Below are 21859 nucleotides of genomic sequence, written 5' to 3' on the forward strand. Positions count from 1 at the left end.
AGGGAATGGAAGAAGTCAGGGGAGTCTGTGTTCGGGCCGTAAACGTTCACTAAGCTCACTGTCTGTCCCATCAATGCCCCGACAACAATAGTAGATCGGCCTTCTCTGTCGCTTATGATCGCGCGTGGGCTAAAGGGGACCCTCTTATGTATAAGGACCGCAGTGCCCCTGGCGTAGTTACTGTAGTTGGTCAAATATCTATGGCCTCCCCAACTGGCTGCGAAGCGGGAGGGGTCAGAAGCAGGCAAATGAGTTTCTTGCAGGAAGGCAATGTCAATTTTATGACGCAGAAGATAGTGCAGGACATGGTGTTTTTTGCGATTATCATTGAGGCCACGGACATTCCATGACAGCAGTGAGAGGTCTGAGGGCCCACTGACAGTACCTAGGGTGGCCATGGAGGAGTAAGAGAGAGGACATAAAAAGCAGTTTACAACATTTCAATGGGAATCGTGACTGTGATAAAACATATGAGCAACCAAGCGAAACTAATCAATGGCAATCGCCACCCACCACCCAACCTTACATCCCAACCTGTAAGGCAAAACCAACATTATCAAATATCAAGTACCAATCGTGGTAACAATAGGGTGCGAATAACCCAACAAAGGCACTTCAAATAACTAAAAGGAGAAACTATGGTATATGGTATACACCAAGCAATATGGTATGATGAGTGTACAAAGAAATATCCCAAGGTCACTTAGTGCAATAGGTAGAATAGAAAGGGGTGGCTTCCGGAGACAATCAGCCATGTCCAGACCCACTGAAAAGTTCCATGCTGGCCTCTGAGCCGTTCTGTGATAAGGAGGGCCCAGCGCCATCTGCGACTGTCTTAGTGTTGTCTTTATACATGCGACAGAAGTCCAAGACCTCTGTGGGGCTGTCAAAGATGCGGGCTTTACCGCTGATCTCCACGCACAGTCTCGCCGGGTACAGCATGCCGTATCGTAGGCCAAGATTTCTCAGTGTCGCTTTTGCGCCATTAAACTTGCGATGTGCTTCCAGGACCATAATGGTTAAGTCTGGATATAGGGACAGTTTGGAGCCCTGCTAGGTGGTATCTCCTTGTTCACGAACTAGGCGTAGCGCAGTGTCACGGTCCCTAAAGTTAATGATTCGGGTGATGATGGGCCTAGGAGGGCAACCAGGGTTAGGTAGGGGGCCCAGAGTGCGATACGCGCGCTTCACCACAAAGTCAGGAGTGAAGGAGGCCCTCCCAAACATATCAGCCAGCAGAGACTCGACAAAGGTGTCCATGCAACCTGTGGCAGTGGACTCAGGCACCCCTAGAGTGCGTAGATTATTCCGTCTGCTGCGCGCCTCTAAGTCCTCGTTTTTCATTGCCACGTCTTTTAGGATACGTTCCACTCTCTCAAACCTCTTGAGGGATGGCGCCGTGCCATCTTCAATGTCAGATATACGCGCTTCTGCGACATCAAGCCGACGATCATGCACCAAGGTCAGCAAGGTTCTTGTCCAATGCATCAAACCTACCACCCAAGGCCTTGAACCCCGCCCTCATCTCTTGAAGCAACGAGCCATCCTGTCCCTTGGGGTCCCCAGTGGGCTGCACATCTTGTCCGCCTTTCATCATTATGGTACTCGTCTCCGGAGCCGTTTCTGCTAGTTTCTCAAACGGGAGGGTCTTTTGTTTCGGGTCTTTGTGGCCCAGGCTGCTCGGAGATCCGGGAAACAGCGGGCCGGGGTGTGCAACAAGGAAGGATCTTCGACGGAGGACAGGGATCAGGTCTGTACCAGGTGTGGTTACCGAAGGATAGGTCTACGGGAATCGCGGCGTCGTTGCAGAGGGAGAGCAATGTAGACCAGGCCTGGGAGAGTCGGCGACTGCGGGAATCAGGAAGAGCACACAGTCACCTCGTGTGCTGCCGCAACTCGTCGAGGCTGGATACCGGTACAGTCCTGGTTGGTGCCATCGCAGAGGTCAGGTCAGAGACAGGAGTTTTGCTGCACAATGTGGTTCAGTGCCGCATCGCCCGGGGCCCAACCGTCAATGGTGGATAAGAGCTGTGTAGGCCATCCGATGTGGACCCCAGGGCCGCAATGGAGGCAGGTGAGGTCCCAGTATTGTTGCAGGTCCAGAGCCCGGAGCACCGAAGCTACCGACGAAACCAGCAGCAGGTAGTAGGGAGACACCCAGGCACGGGCAATGGCTAACCCCTGTAGATCTCGGTGAGCCCAACCTGGTAACGGCCTGCACGGGCCTAGCACTGTGCGGGAGCGCCCACTCTGCCGGCAGGTGGGCGATCAAACGGACCACCGCTCAAGCCGGAAGTGGAACGTCACAGGCTGGGGGGAGATGGGTTTAGACCCACGCCTGGTGCACTCACCGCAATTCGGCTCCACCGTTGGGGCTCAGCGCATCCGCATGTCTCACTTTCCGTCCTCGGAATCTGAAAACCCCCCGCCGGAGCCGCCGCCATTTTCAGTATTCTCACCCGAGGTCTCCCAGGACGGGAATCTCAGTCTCTCGGGCTGCGATCTTCAGACCGGTGGGATCTCTGGGATCAGGATGTGTTCACCAGTCCGATGGCGTCGACCCTACCGCAGATCGAGCATGGTAAACGGAGGATATTTGCTATGGTGCTAGTACAGCCGGTGGAGCTTCAATGCGGTGCGGCCATTTTAGTCCACGGCTTGGTCACGCCCCAGGTACAGTGTAACATGTTTGGTATGAGCCTAAGTCTGGCGTTCCTAGAAAGGCTGGTGTGGCACATTGTTCCCAAATCCCACTCTGCGTCATGGAACTCGTTCTTTAGAGTTTCTTTGCTCACACCTCGTATGACACAGTGAAGGAATGATACTCATTTTGTCATTCTAGTCAAGTTGAAAAGTGCGTGTGTAAGACTCCAAGTATTTATTGAGGTTACATGTTTGGCGATCCATCCTACCAATCGAGCCCTTCGTTAGGAACTGACCCTTTAGAACGTAGAACATCTGGCAGATGCCAGCAAATGTGTGTAGTACACATTTATTGAACAGCTCTCTGTTGTGACGCCAATGTTAGACCAAGTGTGTACGATGATGGCTTCTGCCAGTTTTTAGAGCCTCGGATAATATCATCACAGTGGATGTGTTGCACAGGATGATGAAGGTTTAGTGTCTAACAAATTTCTTTTTCAAGAGTTTTTAGCCTTTAGTTATAATTTAGTGAGGTGTCTGTGTAGCATCCCTAGTCATCGAAAAGCACTAGAAGGAAGGACATTGACGACAATATGTAACAAAGAAATGGAGACTCTCCTGAGTGCAGTTCAGTGAGCAAGACTGAGGCAGCACAGAAAGACAATAGGCTCCCTAGTCAACTGTATCACTATCATTTCTCAGGTCGAAAATATGGACTTACCAATGTTTCCATGAATAACAATGTATCATTATGATGGACTGGAATATCTAAATATCAAAATGTAGGTATTCCTTACCTAAGTCGAGGTGCGGACATAGTCAGGGGTATGCACCATATCCTTGCTATGGAGAAGAAGCTACGATGATTTACTTTTCTTATCTGAAGGCCTGAAATCTTTATCGGTGGCCTTTCCGATCCAGAAGCAAGCTCCCGGCCCCTAATGTAAATTATGTCACATACATACAGAATTTTCACATCCATGCATCTGTTCAGTGGTATTCCTCTAGTAAGGACTTTACACCTCAACCACAAAGGCAGCAGCTGAAGGAATAGACAGCACCCCCTTTCGCACCCACCAGGTACCAAATAGAAGCCGACCACTAAGAACCTGAGCTATGGGTTCCATGCATAATAAACGGATTCAAGATATAATTTCACTTCAAAAGTCCACTTTAGCGGTTACTGAAAACAGGTATTTATAATTCAGAGTATTGAATGCATTTTCCATGTCGATGGCTGCTACAGCTGGAAGTCAAGCCTCCATCTAGGGGTGACTAAATATATAGAACAACGTCATATGTTTCATGAAGTGCTCCAACCAGTAACAATGGTAGATTGTTCAGGAGATGTCAGGCTATGAGGGTGCAAGTAAAAATGTTTGCAAGGACTTTGGTAAGGATTTGACAATCTTAAGTATAACGTAGACAGTAAGATGTAATGTCCAGAGTTACTCTGCTTGGTCTGAGCATCCCCACCAATCAATCCTCCCTCGTGGTGGGAGGGAAGATACCATCATCATGTGCCAGTGTACACAACACCAATAATCTTAAGGCTCCAAGGAAGATGTTTCCATAAGTACAATTCTCGCTAAATTAACCTCTGACAGCAACAACGGAGTGTAAAGTTGCTATTTCTGAGTCAGGGAGAACTTCTTCAGACGGATGTTAGTAACACAATTCTGTATATCCATCTCTGAACACTCGGAGGTATCAGTGTTCAGTTGTTCGTAGTAATTGGCCTGGACTTTTTTATATCCAATTGTAGACACATTGGGGCCTGGGATTATGGTACTTCCACTTTTAAAAGCCAATGAAAGTGGTTGTTCACTTTACCTCCCTTGTTGAGAAAAGTATTTGTTGTATTTAAAGATCTTTCGTTTTTCAAGCAACATCGCATACTTTTCTGGGCCATGTTCCACATTTCGCTTGAAATATTTCATAACATTTTAGTGTTTGATGGTGTCGCTCTTTGGACACATGTTAGAAAATGGCCTCCCCTGAAGGGTCACTCTAAACATTTTGACTTCCTTCTCCTCTTTTAGCTGAATTCTTTTTGTTGGCTTTAGGACTCTGAGCACTTTGCCACTGCTGACCGGCCAATGCTAAAGTGCATATCCTCTCTCCTCTAAGCATGATATAATTGGTTTACACCTCTTTGGCATATTTAATTTACTTGTAGTGCTTTGTAAAGTGGTATACGCCATATCCATGGCCTGTAAATTAAATGCTACTAATGGGCCTGCTTGGCAGTTCGGGCTGGACTGTTCCCATGAGGCACAGGGTCAGACTGATTTGCATATGGCCATGTCTGAACTGGGGTGGCAGAGTGGGCTAAAGAACGGTGATGGATCAAACCCATATCTGTTGACTGGGTGTGAGTGTTTGATTGGTTCTGATGCTCCGTCCATCACCACCCCCTTTTGTACCACTAATGGGCCTGCAGCTTGTTGTAAATGGATGATACACAGGCCAGGTGTATAAACAGGATATCTTTATTGTAGCTTAGTTCCAGGATATATGAGTAGAAGGATATAAGAAGATGAAGCCGAGCCCCACCAGGAGCAGCCTCCCTGCTGCTCAACCTGCATTCACCAACTGACGCTCAACAGACACCCAAACATTCTATGAGGTCATCACACATTGCAGCTGAGCAGTAGGGAAGAGATAAGAACTAGTTTATGACACAGCACTGATAGTGCCACCCACACAAGGAGCCCTGTAAACACGTCTCAGGCCTGCCACTTTGACTTACCATTTAAAACCCTTTGCCAAGCCATAAAGTCCCCTTTTATTACACATAAGCCACCCTTAAGGTAGGCCCTAGGTAGGCCATAGGGCAGAGTGCTGTGTAAGTAAAAGGTTGAACATGAAGTTTTGAGTTTTGCATGTCCTGGTAGTGAAAAACACCTAAATTAGTATTTCATTACTGTGAGGCCTACTCTTCTCATAGGTTAAGATTGGGAATTCCTTAATACACTTTTAAACTGTAGTTCCTGATTAGAAAGGAGTAGTTGTGTTGTGTTTAATATTTTTGGAATGGTAATGATAAATCCTCTTTACTGGTAAAGTTGGATTTAACATTACTATCGTAGAAGTTATCACACATTCCAGCTGAGCAGTAGGGAAGAGACAAGAACTAGTTTATGACACACCCTCTTTCCTTAGGGAATTAATACAGCAAAGGATTGCAATAGTGGCAATGTCATTATACACGATACATCAGAAAAGAGGAACAGAAACATAACAAAATGTACAAGCATGAGAAGTAACACACTAAATAAACATGCATGAAATGTACAGGAATCATTAGGAAAGATAAATTAGAAATCACATAACCATGAAAAGAAACACTTCAAAGAGCATATGACAATAGTTGTACTAAACCATGAAAAATAGAAGAATAATTATTTGGAAAAATAACTAGGAGTAATACTTGAGGAAAATGAACACCACGACCCATCCCCCCCCCCCTCTTGGGAAGAACAAAAAGTGCGAGGGCATGACTTTGGGACGCACACCGTCTCTAAAACCTCCCCATGAAAGGGTAGACTCTATGTTTGAGAATATGACTGGGGCGCTAACTGCCCACACAACCTAGATTTAACATAAAATAACCTTAAATAGGAGCACTAACCGCTCCCACAACCTTCCCAAAAATGGGTACACTCTTTGCATGAAAAATGTACTGGGGCACACACCGCTCCCACAACCTTCCCGCAAATGGGTAAACTCTGTACTTAATAATGGACTGGAGCACTGACCGCACTCACCACCTCCCCGTAAATGGGTACACTCTTTGCTTGAAAATTAAACTGTAACTGGAATAGGTGTACATGGCCGGGTACACCATACTCAACCTCCCCTTATCAGGGTACACCATAGGGTGAATGTCACCCTAGAAAACTGACCTTCCCATGTTAGGGTACATCCTCCCCGTACCAGGGTATGCCGCAGAGCAAACTGTATAAGGACACAAAATGCCAAAACAACAACTGACCTCCCCATGGCAGGGTACACCGTAGGGTATACGTCACCCTAGAAAACTGAGCACTAAAAACCCACACAACCTCCCCATACCAGGGTACACTATAGGGTATTCGTCACCCTAAACTAAATTGGGGCACCCACCACCCCCAAGACCTCTCAGTAAATGGGTACACACAGTACAATAAACTGAATTGGAGCACAGACCGCCCACTGACGTACACCACCTCCATAACCTCCCCAAATATCAGGGTACACCATAGCACTCCCAGCTCTCACAACCTCCCCATACATGGATACACTCTAAACACCTAAGAAAAAAAATGAACTTAAGACACTGAAAAACTGAATATGGGCACTGACCGCTCATACAACCTCCCCATGACAGGGTGCACACACAAAATATGACCGTAAGCGCACACCTACGGAAACAGGACATACAATATAATGGCAAGCAAGGAAAGTCTCAATCTCCGGTGAGCGGTCTCTCACCCGAGGTCTTAACCAAAAAGCTCCATATAGCTGTTCACATCCAATGCAGTGTAGCGCAGAGACTTCATCCTGGTTAGTGTCCCGCAAGGCCTTCAAAACTTGCTGATGTGTTGCGTGCAGCTTCTATGGAAATCTGGACCAGTCTTAGCCGCAAATCGGTTGACTCATCGAAATGCCAAAAGGTTGAACGATGTTTGTACAATGACCACGAAGATTGAAAACTTCACTTTGGTGTCGATAGCAAGCTGGAAACTGCCTCAGTATTGATACACAGCGTTGCCTTTGACGGAAAAAAAAGCCTTCAATTAACTTTATTGTAATGTCAAAGCAACCGTGGTTAGCACTAAACACTCATATGATATGCAGGTAACATCATGCAGGGTCCAATTGAAAGATGGGGGCACGTAGTTCACGCCGTCCCGAGTGTCTACCGGCACGTCAAGGCAGCAGAGCGACTCCTAGCAGCACAAGATTCCAGTGCCTCTCCGCGTGTGATCAATTGTCACAGTAACGGCATACGAAACCGGTATCAGTTAAGGCTGTGCGAGCTCTACCCTGTATGCACAGGCTGTTGACAGCTTGTGACGAGTTTGAATGGGTGACAATGGTTTAAGTACCATGGTGCAACAATAACCACCTAGGGCAATAAAATCGGCAAGAAAGTACTCACAGTTAGAGAATAATACCCAGCTGGTAGTCTCTTACTGAAGTGTGTGTGCGGTGCCGATTTTCCCCACAACGCATCGCTCCCTTTCCTCTGGAGTGCCAAGGAGTAAACAGTGCAGTATCCTCAGCATTCACTGCAGTAGCCTCTCTCCACAGGCTTAAAAAAAAAAGGAAACACCACAGGATGCGCCATGCACGGAAACGTTAAAGACATTGCACCTCTGGAAAACTCAGGCTAAAACTGTTAGTAGACCACCAGCCTCTGACTATTTTTTTCCTCAAGTGTAACACCTCACAGGGGTGCCGGTTTTCCCCAGCACACATCGCTGGTGCCAATTCCCAAGCACCAGTTGCTACTGCCAATCCAAATCAGTAGCCTGTTCCACGACTGTAGTAAGAACAGCAGGGTAGGAGCAACACTTCCAAGGCAGCAGAATGGCAGTAATCTCCACAGTAACTGTTAGCAGACTGGTAGTAGAAGGTGAAACGCCAAGGCTGTAGGCTGTCCAGATATTGAAGGATACTGGTGGGGCTGACCAGGGCGTTTCTTCAAAGTTTCAATGTCTTGGTTACCGGAATGTTTCCTTTTCCTTAAAGTTTCAGTCTATTGGTTCCTTTGTACAGGGCCTTCCTTACTCAACGCGTAGGTTCTTCAAGATCGTCGCCAAAATGTTGTAAATGGATGATACACAGGCCGGGTGTATAAACACGATATCTTTATTGTAGCTTAGTTCCAGGATAGATGAGTAGAAGTATATGAGAAGATGAAGCGTAGCCCCACCAGGAGCAGCCTCCCTGCCGCTCAGCCTGCATTCACCAACTGACGCTCCACAGACACACAGGCACCCAAACATTCTATGAGGTCATCACACATTGCAGCTGAGCAGTAGGGAAGAGACAAGAACTAGTTTATGACACAGCACTGATTGTGCCACCCACACAGGGAGCCCTGTAAACACGTCTCAGGCCTGCCACTTTGACTTACCATTTAAAACCCTTTGCCAAGCCATAAAGTCCCCTTTTATTACACATAAGCCACCCTTAAGGAAGGCCCTAGGTAGACCATAGGGCAGAGTGCTGTGTAAGTAAAAGGTTGAACATGAAGTTTTGAGTTTTGCATGTCCTGGTAGTGAAAAACACCTAAATTAGTTTTTCATTACAGTGAGGCCTACTCTTCTCATAGGTGAACATTGGGAATTCCTTAATACACTTTTAAACTGTAATTCCTGATTAGAAAGGAGTAGTTGTCTTGTGTTTTATATTTTTGGAATGGTAATGATAAATGCTCTTTACTGGTAAAGTTGGATTTAACATTACTATCGTAGAAGTGCCACTTTTAGAAAGTGGACATTTCTCTTTCTTACAGCTCTATGTGCCTGCAGCCTGTCTCCAATACACGTCTGAGATGGATGATGGCTACACTTTGAGAATTCTCTCTACACAGCCACAAACACGGGAAGGTTTGGTGTGTCTGAGTACTCATCTGCATTCTGATGGCTCTTAGTCATAGTCATAGGATTTTATTAAGCGTACATATCACCCGAGGGTCTCAAATTGCTAGCCAAAACCTGAAGAGGAAAGGAAAGACGACAGCGGCAGCAAAAGAGGATGATCAGAATAGCCAGGTTTTTAGCTTTCTCCGCAACTGACTATGGTCGGTAACCATACGCAGCTGCAGTGGAAGCTAGTTTCACAAAGTGGGGGCGAGATATGAAAAGGATCTGCCGCCATTGCTGGCGGTACGGATCTTGAGAGGGGTGAGAAGATGTTTGGTTGCGGCTCTAACGGTTCCACTAGGTAGGTGCCAGATGAGTGTTTTGGCGAGATATCTTGGCCCGTTACCATGAATGATTTTATGTACCAGACAGATGATCTTGAAGCGGATTTGTTTCCTGACGGGGAGCCAGTGGAGAGCTCTCAGACAATGTGCCGACGGGGACCCTGAAGTTAAATTTAATACAAGTCTGGCGGCAGTGTTCTGAAGCACTTGGAGCTTGGTTAGAAGCTACAGACTGATGACTAGACCCTAATCGAGCCAAATGATGACTAGACCCTGGACCAGCGGCTTCCTGGTTCAACTGGGATCCATTGGAAGATCTTGCGTAGGCTTCGCATTAGTCCATAGCAGATGCCTGTCACATGGTTAACATGGTCTTTCATGGACAATTTGTTATCGATCTTCACTCCAAGGTTATGGACCACAAGTTTAGGGGAAGGACAAGGGCCAAGATTAGGAGGCAATCAGTTGCTGGACCATAGTTCTTGGGCCTTCCCGAAGAAAATAATCTCCGTCTTACTGGCACTGAGTTGCAGGTGGTTGTTTTGTATCCAGACGTTGATATTGGTCATGCAATTTATGAATTTGAGTTTGGTGTCAGTTGGATCTGGGCCAAGAGTAATCAATAGTTGTGTGTCGTCTGCGTATGACACAGTGTTGAACCCATCCGATCTAATCACTCTTGCTGGGGTGCCACATAAAGATTGGAAACAGTGGGATTTAGGATTTAGAACTCCCTTGTCAACCGTCTGGCTACGAGACACGAGGGTGGCAATTTGTACCGTCGAAGTACAATCAGTTAATTCACTCCTAGGCCAATTTAAGGCAGTTTCCCTGATTCCCATCTCCCACAGTCAATGCTCTAGAGTCCTGTGGGAGATGGTGTCAAAAGCAGCTGATAGATCAAGTTGGACCAGCCAATGTCCAGGGAAAGTCTTATATTGTCTACTACCTCTATCAGCAAAGTTTCAGTGCTGTGGGCCACCCGGAACCCTGATTGGGAAGGGTCCAACAATTTATGACTCTCTAGGAAGGTTGAAAGTTGCTTATTCTTAAGGACTTTCCCCAAAAAAGGGAGAAGAGAGATGGGCCGATAGTTGTTAGATTCCTTAGGGTCGGAAATAGGTTTTTTCAGGATAGGTTTGACCCTGGCTGCTTTCCATTTTATGGGCACAGTTGCAAAACTTAAGGATAAATTGAAAAGTGCAGTGAGGCTTTTGAGAAGTGCAGGGCCGATATTGGTCAGAATGTGAGGTGAGACTGGGTCGGTAGGAGAGCCTGATTTGACCTTAGAAAGAGCAATACTGACATCCTCTTGGGTAAATTTGGTAAATTCTTTTAGAGAACTTAAGCTAGGTGTATGTTCGCTGTCGGACAAATTGTAATGGTGTGCAACTATCTGATTAGGAAAAAGGCAATGGATGGTGTTAATCTTCACCTCGAAGAAGGTGGATAGTGTGTCCACCCAATCCTTTGAGGCGGGGTTTTCAGACTGGCAGGAGGAGGGGCTAGTGAATTCCTTTAATATTTTGTAAAGTTCTTTGTTCCTGGTCAGGAAGGGAGGGAGGGGCTGACACAATTGAATAGGCTGTGCCATGGCCTCACAAAAAGGGCTGATTACCCCCAACAGTTAGTCTGGAGCCAGGTCTGTGCACTTCAAAGATCCTTCTTTGAAATCACCCCCACTTCAAAGGCACAACTGGGTATAATTACTGGGGCTCTGACCCCATCAAATCAGACACTTCTTGACCTTAAACTGGACTCTGTCAGAATAACTGCTGTGCTACATCAAGGACTGACACTGCTGGACTACTGACCTGGAAGGCCTCCTTTTCTCTTTTGCTGCCCTGCTGCTTCCTGACCCTGCTGAGGAGAGCTGGACTCTGCCTTACAACATTGTGATCTCCAAGGGCTTTTTCACTTGCCTCCTGTTGCATGACACTCAGGGCTATCCAAGTCTCTACCCCTGCTCCTGTACCTGGTTCACTGGAAGTGGACCCAGACACTTGAATCAGAGAAAGTGACGCATCTCCAGTCTGCATGTAGGAGAACCAGTGCATTGACCTACTTGCGGGAGTAGATTTGGCGCATCGTACTCGGAACCGCCACTTCAGAACAACGCATCACCGTCACTGCATGGAGAAGATCGACACATCACCCCTCTTGAGCGGATTAAGCCGGTACATCACCTTCAGAACCGCCATGCCGCAATCTGAACATGCGCTTCGCCCAACGGACCTGACGCATCGTCACCACTGCGTAAAGAAAATCGGCGCATCTCCTCGACTGTGGGCTCGATATTGATGCATCGCTCATCTGCACCCTGCATCTCGCTGTTGCGACCATGATTAAGGTACTCTGTACACTGGGCCTGCGTGGTTCTTGTCACATATGACCAGATCTGGCACATCTCCTCATTTCAGTCTTGCACGCAGAGAAAGGATGCTTTTGGGCAACAATTCATAAAAGATGTGAAACACCTGAGATTCTTGAGTGGGCACAACCAACCCATCACTTGGCAACCTCTAACTCAATCATTGACTACACTTTTGTGTCTCTCCCTTTATTTTGTATGGCAGCTTATTATGCCCTGGGAAGCCGTCTGGAAAGCGATCACTAACCGCAGAGGATCCAGTTAAGCGTACATGTCTCCGTGCATGACCAAGCCAAGCCCAGCCAGTTATCCGCATAGTTTCTACGACCAATTATAGAAGGCTGTATTGGACAACAGGATCTATCTAGAAAGTGGCACTCAAGGCCATACTCCAATGGGAGAGTTTTTGTGAAACAATCTCAAGCCCAGTGGACCCAGCTCTGTAAACTATTCCTGGAGGACTAAGACCATGCCTAAATGGCTTCAAACATTTTAGCTTTAGTGTGAGCTCAGCCTAGAAGGATCTCACCCAACTTATAACAGCTAAAAAAAGCTTAATCATGCATTATGGCTACTTTGAAACAGCCCAAATTTGACCCTACGGAACAAAACCTTCCCAAAGTTGCGATCTTCATATAAAAAAGCCATTTGGGAGTCAGCCAAGACTGAGGCTGACCTGTACTGGTGTAAAGTTCTTACGAAATGATGGCAGAGGTTTGGCAATTGGTGAATCATGCCACAGTCCCACAGGTGCCCCCATCAACTTCGAATATCTTGGAAGCCTCCTGATCAACTTATCTTCAGGAAATGTATGGGGGCTCAGAATCCTCACAGGGTGGGGGTCAAGAAAGAGAGCCTTTAAGCCTGGAGTAGGAATGTTCATTGAGTTCCACCTCGACAGGAGAAGCAGAGAAAATAATCATCATGCGTCGCTGTGACAGTGCTTCAAGTCCAAAAAGCTGCTGGCAGGTGAACTTTACACAGAATCCCCAATTTTGGGCCAAACATCTGGTCATTTTATGCAACCATGTTCTCATTACCCAAGAAATCCCAGACAGTTGGCGCAGGTCTATTCTGACCCCAATTTATAAAGCAGGAAAAACCACACTACCTTCCAATTACAGGTTGATCGTCCTAATAGATGAGGAAGCTAATTATTTTGCAAAATGTCTGCTGGCCAAATTGTCAGGCTAGACTGCTACGAGCTCATTGGTACTGGTAAATTAAACTGGGTTAATTAGGGGAAATGCCACACCCAACATCCAGATGCTGGACCTGATAATCGAACAATCTAGGTGCAGCTCTTAAATCTACCCCTGTGTAATGTGGACTTCCGATCAGCCTTTGATGCGGTGCAGCGAAACATCTTGTGGTCCAAGTTGCAAGGCTGGGGAATTTCTCCTCTCTTCTTAAGAGCTATTCAGTTGCTGTACATAGATACATGGAGAAGGTTACGGCTGAGAAAAGGCCTAAAGCAAGTATGTGTATTAGCTCAGTTTCTTTTTAACTAGTATCTTGTGGAGATGACAACAGCTCTAAACAGAGTCAACTCTCATTCCTCTAAGGTGGCTGGATTTAGCGCTTCACATATATTGTACGCCGACGATGTTGTCTTAATTAGTTATACCAAGGTCGGCCTACAGTGCCTGATTAACATAACCGCCCAGTACGCAGCAAAACATGGGCTAAGAGTAAATTTCAACAAAAGAAAACAATGCTAGTGACAAAAAGAACATCTTCACCACCCACATTCTACCTAGATTGGTCAGCTTTGGAAACTGTGGCGGAATACAATTATTTGGAGGTGATTTTTGATTCAAGAAGGTGCTTTTGTGAAACAGAGCAGTACAAAGGAGAAACAACACTGTAATCGCTGCTTTTAACACCCTACGGAACTCTTTAAAAGGTCTGTCTCTCCAGCCACTTCTTCAAGTCATGGAACATGTTCCCTCTCTCATCTATGGAGTCGAGGCCTTGAGAGGAAGAGCGGATAAACCAATTGATAATGCCATAGCAGGAACATACCGACGCGTGTTTGATCTTCCTTGCCAGGCCTCTACTGCTCAAATTCACCTTGAGTTCGTCCTCAGGAGGCAGAGTATAAGCATCTTGGGTGCTTATTTGAAATTTTGTGATAAGCTAAAAAACGATTGAAGACTTACCTTAAGTTCTAATATGTGGAAAGTCATAAGTGACCCTAGAAACATTTTGGCATCTGATTATCTAAACCTGGCCTTAGCCACTTTTAAGGCTGAGGATCTTTGGGCTTTAACCCTTTCACAATCAGCTTTTAACAGAGTTACAAATTCATCCAGGAAAAAGATCTAATCCCTTATGGACAAAGCTGTGCTGTCCATAAGATTTCATGCATGGATGATAACAGATTTATATGTACTCCTCAAATCTCAAACATAGTAAGGGGGTTTGTTTGATCTAAACACTACGCTCAAGCTGCCAAGACATCGGCTAGGTAATTGTCAAATATGTTTTAATTCCCCTGTTTGGAGGAGATCAACTGCCGAGATCTTATGTCGCATTTGTAACTATCCAAAGGGAGACATTGTCTGTACCTGTACCTGTCCAGCTCTAATGGCAGAACGGAAAGGATTGCTGAGACAGTACTTTATTAGAAACAGCATACGTACTGGTCGGCAAGCAGTCATAGCATGTCTCATAGGAGAGGCAGCGATGTTCTGCAGGAAATTCCTTAAATGTATGTGCACTGCAGATTAAAAATTAGCAAAGAGAGAGTTTTAAAGGAGCTCCCTTTGGCTACATTAAAATGAGCTATGGTGACTCCTTAGACCAGTTATCTTCATTCCAGAGCCACATGAAGGCAGATCTAAAGTAAACAACTAAGTATTATTTTCCTGGATCAAGCACACTAGGATAGCAATTATGTTTTAACCTTTGCAGTTTTTATTTTTGTGGTTTGAGCACAATGATCTGAAATCCAGTTTTCCTTGTCTATTTTGCAATAACATAGGGGGTCATTACGATGGCGGAAGGTCCGCCACCGCCAGCAGTGCGGTGGCGGGCCCTCCGCCATCGGAAAGCAATTTCCCCCCACCACATTACGATGGCGAGGGAATCGCTTTCCAACCGCCGATTGCCTGGCGGAGCGGTCAGCATGCCTAAAATGGTGGCGGTGCCTAGTAGGCACTGTCCGCCAGATTACAATGCTGGCCGCAGCCAGCCTTTCCGTGGTGGGTAACCAGCCATTGAAAGGCTGGCGGAGATTGCATTCGGGGGCCCGTTGCAGGCCCCCCTTGTGTTGGAGGTGGTGCACTGGGGGGTATATTTCCATGCAGTAAGTGCCTGCAACGTAGTGCAGGGAAACGCACTACATACATTTTTAACATTGCGGCCGCAATGGTAAAGATGCAAGATGCGATTGCCACGGTGGCAGTCGCATCGTAATTCTATGTGCGGGACCGCCACCATACCGGCGACCGGTTCCAAGCACTCAGGTCCGCCCGCCATCGTAATGACCCCCATAGTTATTTGATTGTTACACTGCTGTTTCCAGCATGACGGAGTGATGAATTTTAAAAATAGTCTAAGCATACTGTCTTGTCTCCACTAAGTTTGAAACAGAGGTCCAATCATGAATGAATTATATTGTTCACTTCTTTCAATCTTAAACGCATAAAGCACGTCTACCCACAATATTTGCACAGGTCAAAATTGGAAGTTTTAATCCCTGGAAAATAAGCAAAGCACTAAGTACTTTATCAGGATTATCTTTTGCACTATCTATCAAAGCTATTATATTGTAAGTCTACTGACTCTTTCTTTTGGCCATATATGTTGAATGATGAAACTAGACCAAGGCACCATCTGGCCTTCTTAGAGTGCTCACATTAACAATATTTTTTTAATTTTGGTTTAACTGAGTACTTGATTTAGAAATGTTAGCATGTATGATTCGTGCTTTTAAGAGCGTCCTGGTTAAAAGTGCTAATGTGCGTCAAAAACATTTTAAAACAAAGGACCGAAGCCAGTACAGATACACGTAAATGATGGACTTAATTTGATGATGTTTTACATTTGTGATTTTCTTGATAAAAGTCTACATTTTAATTAACTGGACAATAAAGGTAATTCGTTAATTCATGCTGCATTTATCAATACAAATGTGGTTGTAATTTGAATTGTTTCCTTCTATTGCATTAATAAGCTGCCTCTGGTATAAACCTAATGTTAGATTTTTAATTGAAGCCCAGGCACAATCAGAACAATACAATGCCTCATACTTTTTATTGGACAGCAATTATAGTAAATAGAATTTTGGAAGCTCCACAGTAAATTAGTTAATCTTTACAGGTGAATATGTCAGGTAATTCAGATATGCAAGCAATGGTGATAAACCAGTACTCCTGTAGAAAAAGATTTCAAAACACTCCACTGCTAACAAGGTTCTTCAAAATCAAGGACTGAACCATTGTGAAAGCGGTTTGGTTCGACATGCCTCTCAGGCACATACACACTGTTCCACAACTGGATCAGCATCTACAGAATGTGGGGCCTTAGTGGTGTGATGTTGCCCTCAAAACACAGAGTAACCTAGAATCTTATTTTTTGTAAAATGATACAGACTCCAGAAATCAAAGATTACACTCAGGCCGGTCAGACTACTGTGGTACATTAAGATAATAGGTTTAACCACTACTGTTCCCTTCCTTCCCAAAGCTTTGCACCTTCTTAATTTACTCTCTATTACAGAGGTCCAACATCTCACGCTATATAAAGTCTAAGGGGCTCCTGGTCATCCAACTGACATAAATAGGGTCAAGACACAGACAAGACGGAAGTCCTCATCCTGGCTCCTCACCCTCCGCCTGGGACGACTCCTGGTGGCCCCCTGCCCTGGGCAACGCACCCAAACCGACAGACCACGCACGCAACCTGGGCTTCATCCTGGACTCCTCCCTCTCCATGACCAGACAAGTCAACGCCGTCTCCTCGTCCTGTTTCAACATCCTGCGCATGCTACGTAAGATCTTCCGGTGGATCCCCACCGAGACCAGGAAAACAGTCACCCAGGCCCTCGTCACCAGTCGACTGGACTACGGCAACGCCCTCTACGCCGGTACCACCGCCAAGCTCCAGAAGAGACTCCAGCGGATCCAGAACGCCTCGGCGAGACTCATCCTCGACGTCCCCAGACGAACTCACATCTCCAGACACCTGAGAGACCTGCACTGGCTCCCGATCAACAAAAGAATCACCTTCCGGCTCCTCACCCACGCACACAAAGCCCTACACAACCAAGGCCCGACCTACCTCAACAGCCGCCTCAACTTCTACGCTCCCAAACGCCACCTCCGCTCGACCAGTCTCGCCCTCGCAGCCGTCCCCCGCATCCACAGAGCGACTACAGGAGGTAGATCCTTCTCCCACCTGGCCGCCAAGACTTGGAACGCCCTCCCCACCGAACTACGCCTGACCCAAGACCACCTCTCCTTCAGGAAGAAGCTCAAGACCTGGCTGTTCGAGCAGTAGCGGACCCCCCCCCCCCCCCAGCGCCTTGAGACCCTCCGGGTGAGTAGTGCGCTTTATAAATGCCTTTGATTGATTGATTGATTCAAGCAAGAGTCAATTTCCATCTTAAACATTCCAGTGTAGATTTCTAAAAGTTGCCTAGGTTCTAAGAGCCCTGGGTTCGCTTTTCGGTGACTTGCACCAAAATCGTTGCATAAATCTTTAATGCACTAGCTACTATCCTACACAAATGGTCACATAAATCTCTAATATATCGGCTACTATCTTAATGGTACTTCTGCCTTTCATGTGAGCATTCTTTCTCATACGAATGCGAGTGTGACATGTCTTTGTTTCTTTTTCGTCTCTTACCTCTTTGTCCTTTGTGGCAATTACCTAGAATGACGGCAACAACGTTTCACCTACTGAGATAAAAGAAGGTTACTCTGATATCACTAGAATTGGTAATTCATTTTCAGTGCTTTCTGCAGGGCTCCACATCATGCAATTGCGACGATTCGCCTGTCATATTTATCAGACTTTCCCTCCAGATTGCCATGACTTTAGTGCAACAGTCCCATTGTTTTGCTAGGTTGTATATTTGAGTTGCTCAGCCACAATGTTTTCATTCCTTCCAATGCAGAGGGGACTCTGGTTGATTTTTTTTTACTTTTAAAAGCACCTTAAACATTTCAACCAGACTCCATTCTTCAGGTATAACCATGAAGTGATTAATAATAGTGCAAATCATTCATTTAAGTTATAAGCAGGCATCAGTATTGCTCCATAAACTGGTTCTATATGCGCTGAACTTTAGTGTCATCTTTGGGCACAGTTTGGAGGAAACTAGGCATCTTGTGCATTCTTTAGCTCTAGCAATTCTTCAAATTTATTTCTCTATCAGAACAGTTTTGTGTTGGGTCAGAAAGTTTTTTGTAGGACTTTTACCATGTATCTGAACTTCTCAATAGCAAACCAAATCCATTGATTTTTTTTTTAGAATGGACAAGTATGTTGACTAGTCAACAGGTAAAATTATGCAATTGCGTGATATCAATCATTTTAATTTGCTAATGGATTTTCTTCTGCATTAGCCCTACAGGAAACGATCTGGAATTTTTAAATGTTACTGTCCTGACTGACTGACTGAATAATTCTAAGGCGCACTAATGCCGAGGCGTCTTGGCGCTGAGGTAAGTGGAGGCTAGTGCAGCGAGACAGGTTAGCATTGAGAGAAAAGCCATGTTTTTATTTGCTTCTTAAAAAGTGACTTGCTGGATTGAAGTCGGAGTGGTATCGGAAGTGAATTCCACAGTTTAGCTCCTTGGTATGAAAAGCGCTCCCCCCCCCCCCCACCTTACTCTGTTTATCTTGGGGCAGAGTACCAGTCCAGTGTTTGAGGATCTAAGACAGCGTGATGGTTCATAGCAGGGAAATAGGACTTGTAGATCATAGGCACCTCCTCCGTAGATGGCTTTGTGAACTACACACAGGGCCTTAAAGTCCACCCGTCGTCTTACTGTCCTACACGTTTGTCATCAGAGCGATGATTAGGAAAAAGGGAGATTTAACTCAAATACTTCATTTCACAAAGGCCACCAGCTTTTTCTTTGGGAATGCCTTCACTGGGCAGAAACAACTAATCATTGTATCATTGTATTCAATTTACTGGGAAAACCACATTCTCAAAAGTATTAGTGTATTTGCTGGATGAGCACTGTTTTATCATAATTCTAAATACAAATTTCATATAAATTTTCAAGATAATCCCTTTCATTATCTTCCTTGAGAGATATTGAAGATTTTATTCACCTGATATTTTTTGGGCTCAAATCTCCCTCCCCCTTTCTTTGAAATCCAAGCGTTACCTTGTTTATCTTATTCAAATTAACTATTAATTCTACATGCCGATTCAGTAGATCCATAGGACACAGATTTCAATGAAGGCCAAATGTGAATGAGCCAATTTCATCGTTTCATTTTTCCAGTTGAATCATTTCTCACATTGTACTTTCTCCACTAAAACATATTTGACAACTCCCCCAGCTTGTCCTATATTGCAAACTCACTGATGTTTCAATGGCACTTGGAGGTTACAGCCACTCTTATAAGGGCATCCTCGGTAAGGACCAAGAGCGTACAACCTATTTCATTGACGCTCTCCCACTTCACTGACTTAAATTCAACTCTTATAGCAGTTTGAAACTGGTCCCCTGTCTGCTATTTAGTCTCTTCAAGTCTGAAGGGTATTCCCATTTGTAGTAGGGCCATTACATGGATATCAGGCTCGACTGTCTGGTCAAAAGTTCCATTAAATGTCCTTGCCATTATCAGGATGCAGGAGGCACTCAGTGCCATTTAATGATTTGGATTTTGGTTTAGTCGTATATTAGGCATCCTCTTCTGGGAGCTATTCATACAGTGTGTCTAAGTGGCTTTCTTGACCTGGAAAGTTGCCCAGGGCAACCAGGATGCGCTGTAAATTCTCCACTGCCATCTTTCTTAGGGCTCCTTAGAGCCTCTTTTGAGTCATGTTTCCACTCCCACCTGCTTTAGAGGCTCATTCTGTGATAATCGAAGTCACTTTCTCCACGATCTTGTCTTGTAAAACCAACTCATAGCCGCTACCTTTCCAAAATGCAAATGATGTACTTCTACCATTCCTTGGCATAATCCCTCATCAACTCTGCATGACTTCACCCCAAAGCATATTTTACCACCATCCACGTGCGCTGACATAGGTCCCATTTCTTTAAAGCTCACTGTTTCTGGTATAAATGAGGTGGCAAACGTGGAAACAGACAACTCCACCACTAGTGTATTTAAGTTCACAGAGTGACCATTTGGTGTACATGGATGGCTTTGATCTTTGCGGAAACTGTCAAATTTCGATTCTAAGTATTCTTTTGAGTATGCCTTAGCAGAGCAGGTTTTTGCGCCACCCCTTTTGCTTCCAGACTCTCATGTTTATGAGCACCCTTCGCATAGCACTTGAAGAAACTACAGGATGCGTATAAACTATGTTTCCAACCTAGCTCCAGCTGCTTAGTTTTCTAATTCCACCACCTGGATTCACATGTGACTGGCTGGACAGCACGGCTCTAGGATTTCAGAAATGATAGGTGTTACAAGGGTTCAAGCTCATCTTTCTTTGTTCTCCCCATGTGGGCCCTTCTCGCAAGGATGCTCACTGCAGGGCCATGCATCCAGTTCAAAGTTGATGATGGCAGGAATGGAAGAAATTACAGTCGATTGAGGACTGGTCAGTGGAGGAGAACAAAAGATAGTGACATACGTGCAAGGAGGTAAAGAAATATGATGATCACAAGAAGTCCGACTACTCGAAAGAGAGGGCAGTAAGCAGACGAAACTCAAAGTGGTTGAGGTTCTGCTCAGTTCACTACTCCGTGTCAAGTGTGGAAGTATGGCGTAATTAAATTTAATGTAATTTTGTGAACTCACTGCTAGCAGTATGGCATTTAAACAGAGTTGAGACGTCTGTGGAAGGGAAGACAACATCAGACAGAACACTTTCATTATAACGATACTGTATCCAGCCTACCAACTGCACACCACATAATGCACACAACGTATACGTTTTATTAATTAGAGCTGTAAAGCAGAGACACGTGTAGCGACAGTACCCAATAATGAAATATACCAGTAAATAAGTAAAACATTGATGAGATCAATGGCTCTAAACCATGTCCAGGGAACCCGTTCCAGAACATGGCCTCACTCACCTTATCTGAAAGATTCTCGGACATTCTCTACAGACTGCGGCGGTTTGAACGATTACACAGCTGTATGACCAGTAGGCGAAGATTAGGCGATATGGAACAACAGCATCAGCTAAACCCACACAGGTAACTTTTAACGCCAAAACATTAAGAACTGCGGTTCACTTGAACACGTACTGCGCATACACGAGGCAAAGACACTAATCACCAGAACTCGCTGCATGACGCGACTGACGTGTCTGTTCCCACGTAATATCAGAGGACCTGGTTAGAAGGGTGTCTTCGTCAGCTACAGTCAGGCTTACAGCTCGCACATTACTTACCATTCTTTGGCTTTATTGTCTCTCGTTTGCTTGCTTCTTTTCTGAATGTGTTGCTTGTGTCAGTTTGTCCGTCTGGTGGGACAGAGCCTACTTCTCTTTAACATCTATGTGCACTTGAATAACGAAACCAGAATATGGGTGGCAGAGAATATGGAATCTAAAACATTGAGAGATGAGTTTACTCTTTCTATACCCTACTGCACATATTTGTACCTACGCAATATATATCTTAAAGGCATGTAAATGTGGAGTTAGGAATATTAAATCTATACTTTTCCTGTATTAGGGTGACAAGACGTCCTGGACTTGCACGGACAGTCCCTGTTTTTCATGGACTGTCCTGGCGCCCCTACATTTTTTTCTACAACAAAGAAAT

At 45.3% G+C, this 21859-nt stretch overlaps 1 protein-coding gene across 4 annotated transcripts in view; it reads right to left on the minus strand.

The window, feature by feature from the left end:
• The window catches only part of LOC146866745 (uncharacterized), a 156226-nt gene extending 134882 nt beyond the window's left edge, over nt 1–21344 (minus strand). For 3 of the 4 annotated variants that reach the window (XM_085601157.1, XM_085601147.1, XM_085601140.1), the window contains exon 1: nt 21164–21319. In XM_085601157.1, coding sequence (XP_085457283.1) covers nt 21164–21187 — 24 coding nt within the window. In that variant the 5' untranslated portion in view covers nt 21188–21319. Of the gene's footprint in view, nt 1–21163 lie in introns of all 4 variants that reach the window. The other variant, XM_085601168.1, reaches the window with a different exon arrangement.
• Between the last annotated feature and the right edge of the window lie 515 nt (nt 21345–21859).

This window comes from Triturus cristatus, chromosome 1_2 (assembly GCF_964204655.1).
Source record: "Triturus cristatus chromosome 1_2, aTriCri1.1, whole genome shotgun sequence".
In the NCBI taxonomy this organism is placed as follows: domain Eukaryota; kingdom Metazoa; phylum Chordata; class Amphibia; order Caudata; family Salamandridae; genus Triturus; species Triturus cristatus.